Here is a 3,756-nt window from a genome sequence, read left to right as displayed (position 1 = left end):
CTCCCATATGTATAAAAACAATAGAATCCTGAGAAGTTATGTAATATATAACACTTTGAAATAGTCGGTTTGTATCTAGTAGTTTGTAATCACTTTATCAATATAAAATATTGTTTTTATGAATATGCATGCAACATGTCTCGGAGTAACAATTGTCAAGTATGAAAGAGTGGGTCTTTCAGGTGTGATGTAAATTGTTTTTGTGGATTTTTACGTTTTTTCATAGTTTTAATTCTTTTTTAGTTCAATTAAAAAAGGAACTGTCTATATGGTTTTAATTATTTTTAGAATATTTTCTCAAAGTAGATGCGAAAGCTGAATCGTAGCATTAAATTGGTATGGTGTTTTTAAACTTTTTCTTCTGAGAGGAGTGAAAGTCTAAAAAACATACCTATCTCCTTGTCTTTTTTTTTGGGAAGATACATGCAAAGATACAACATATAAAAGGTAGCAAGAATTTTGTCAGCTGCGATCGAAAGGAGAGAGAAACTTATATTAAATGAGCAACATCTAAATTCAAGCAAGCAGTTCACGTGCTTGCCATTATCGTTTTTTTTAGTTTATGTTTATTTTAGTTTGTCTAGTATTTTCCCTTTGTTGAATTAGTGTAGATAGTGGGCAGTTGTCAAATTCTAGTTTCCTATTTTCTAGATAGTGGTAGTGTAGTAGAAGTTTCCTTTTTCAGTTTTGCCTTTTATGGCTTCCTCTTGTAATCTGTTTCTTTCAAGTTAATCAGAATACACAAGTGTGTGTAACTGTGTGTTTCCTTCTTCATTGGTTTGCTGTATTCCTTAGTTGTGTACTAGGAAGATTGTGTTTGTCAGGTTAACAAAGTGGTATCAGAGCCTGCGTATCAATGGCTGAACTTCAGGTCGTTGGTGGTGTTAAGAAGCTTAATAATCAGAACTATAACACATGGTCTACTTGCATCCCATCATACATTCAAGGGCAAGACCTATGGGAAATCATGAATGGAACTGAAATTAAACAACCTAAGGCGGAAGACAATAATAGGATCTTATGTAAGTGGAAGATCAAGGCTGGAAAAGCTATGATTGTTTTAAAAACAACCATTGAAGAAGGTGTACTTGAGCACATCAGAGATGCGTCAAACCCAAAGGAAGCATGGGATATCTTATCAGCATTGTTCTCAAAGAATAATGAAACAAAGTTGCAACTTCTTAAGAATAAACTCCTATCTGTTTCCCAGAAAGATATGACAATCCCACAATACTTTCACACGGTTAAAGCTACATGCAGAGAAATTGTGGAACTTCATCTAGACTCTCAAATCAGTGAAGCAAGGATGAAAATAATAATCATACACGGGCTAAAACTGGAATTCAAAAGATTTGTAGCATCGATTCAAGGTTGGGAAACTCAATATTCCCTTGTTGAACTCGAAAATCTCTCGACTGGACAGGAGGCTTTAACAAAACAGATGGGAGGGGTAACTATCAAGGATGATGGAGAAGCTTTGTATGCAAAGAAAGGTAAAGGAAAACAAAGATCCTCAGAAAATCACCGGTACAGAAAAGATACAGATAGAAATAAGAATTAATAAAAAGAAAAGAAGACATACAAGCATGAGAAAGGGGAGTCATCTAATGAAAGATCAAAGAACCACCGTCACAATAAACGATTTCCTTACAAGTGTTACAACTGTGGTAAAAAAGGCCATATGCCACGTAACTATAGATTTGAGAAAGTCGAAGAAGGGAATGCTGCAACATCACAGGAGGAAGAGGTGTGGGACGCAAAAGTGATGTATGCACAAGTTGAAGATGTTGATGATGCACTAACACTTACATCAACCACCGAGAACAATCGAAACCATTTTGATGAATGGATTGTCGATTTGGGCTGCTCTAATCATATGACAGGGGAACATGAGAAGCTTCAAGGTTCAGTAAGTTATGGTGGCAACAAAGTGGTTGTAATTACTAATAATTCCAAACTTCCAATTGCACATCTTGGAGAAGTAGTGTTCTGTACAGAAGATAACAACAAAGATGTAACACTCGAGAATGTGTACCATGTCCTAGGTATGAAGAGACACCGTCAACACCCATTTTGAAAGGTAGAAGATCAGATTTTATCTATGTAATGTTAGTAGAAACAGCTTATGTAGAGAAAACAAAAAGAAATCAAAATGCAGACTTGTGGCATATGAGGCTGAGCCATGTGAGTTATGATAAGCTTGAACTCATGATGAAGAAATAGATGGTTAAGGGACTTCCAAAACTCAAAGTTAGAAAAGATGTTGTATGTGCCGGATGTTAATTCGTTAAAGCTCATCAGCAACCATTTGGCAGATCAGAGTACAAGTCTCGAGCACCATTAGAACTTGTACACTCCAATGTGTTTGGACGAGTCAAGAAACCTTCTGTCAAAGGTATGAAGCACATGGTAACCTTCATAGATGATTTCTCAAGGTATGTGTGGGTGTGTTTCATGGCTGAAAAGCCTGAAAATTTTGCCAAGTTCAAGGAATTTAAAGTGGAAGCTGAAAGAGAAATAAAACACAAAATCAGTTGTATTCGGTTTGATAATGGAGGGGAGTATCTCGCAACAGAATTTAGTGAGTACTTGAAAAAAAACAAGTTCAAACGAAAACTGACTTGTCCAAATACTCCACAGCAAAATGGGGTATCTGAGAGAAAGAATAGATACTTGGGTGAGATTTGTAAATTTATAATGCATGATAAAAATGTTCTAGGGCAATACTGGGCAGAAGCAATGAAAACAACTGCCTGTGTGATTAATAGGATTCCAAAAGCAAATCTTGATTATGTATCGCCGTTTGAAAAGATCTTGGAGATCAAGCCTAATATGAGTTACTTACGTGTATTTGGTTGTGTATTTTATGTGTTCATACCCAACCACTTGTGAAGTAAAATGGAAAAGAAAGTTGCTCGATGCTTATTTGTGGGGTACAGTCAAGAGAGAAAGGGTTGTAGGTGCTGTGATCCTAACTATGGAAGGTGCTATGTTTAAAGGAATGTGGTTTTTTAAGAGAACTCCTCATGGTGGTCAGAAAAGCATGAGGTTCTTCCTGATTCTAAACTTCTTAAAGAAGAGATGGAGTCATCAAACGTGAGATTAAATATGGAAGTGAGTGATATAGTGACTGATAATGATGAGGTTCATACTCAAGGTCAATCTCTGGAATAGTCGAATGGAATTTTTACTGATGATAACAACAACGAAACTCAAAAATCCCAGAAGATCATCAAGAATCAGGTAAACAAATCCTCGTTATGCCAATGCTATAATAGTTGAAGAAGTAGAAACTGAACTAGACATGTATGGTTAATCTGCAACCAAACAAGCATGGGTTTTGGCAATGAAGGAAGAATTCAATGCCCTATGTTGGGTAGAGTAGCTTTTTGATGTATTGCGTCCACTGGGCTCGGTTAATAGTCCAAGTTTTGTTACTCCGGTTTGGGCCTGTCCAACCGTGAGCTGATAGGGTTTAGTATAAATTAATGTGCTTGCATGCATATTAGGTTAACGATTGATAGCGATTACGATAGATCACAGATCATTATTTCATCGTTCTTGTAAACCCTAAATCCTCTACAGTAGAAGTTCTTTATCGAGCTCTGCTGAGGATTATTGATTAATCATTCGACACTCTTTGATCCATTATTGTGTTCTTGCTGTTTACTCATTTATTATTTTACCTGTTTTAAAGATCTAATCGATCTTCAAGTTAGTTTTAAATTCATCAATTGGTATCAGAGCAGGAGGCTG

The 3,756-nt window shown here is 36.1% G+C and overlaps 1 protein-coding gene across 1 annotated transcript; it reads left to right on the top strand.

Moving 5' to 3' along the window:
* Positions 1-856: 856 nt before the first annotated feature.
* Positions 857-2,077, top strand: LOC145099239 (uncharacterized). Its single transcript, XM_079036829.1, has 2 exons — positions 857-1,493; positions 1,569-2,077. The coding sequence occupies exons 1-2, from the start codon at positions 857-859 to the stop codon at positions 2,075-2,077; spliced, it is 1,146 nt and encodes a 381-aa protein (XP_078892955.1).
* Positions 2,078-3,756: the final 1,679 nt, after the last annotated feature.

Source organism: Lactuca serriola, chromosome 4 (genome assembly GCF_051521515.1).
Source record: "Lactuca serriola cultivar US96UC23 chromosome 4, Lser_US96UC23_V15, whole genome shotgun sequence".
Lineage (NCBI taxonomy): Eukaryota > Viridiplantae > Streptophyta > Magnoliopsida > Asterales > Asteraceae > Lactuca > Lactuca serriola.
This window is presented reverse-complemented; position numbering and strand designations above follow the sequence as displayed.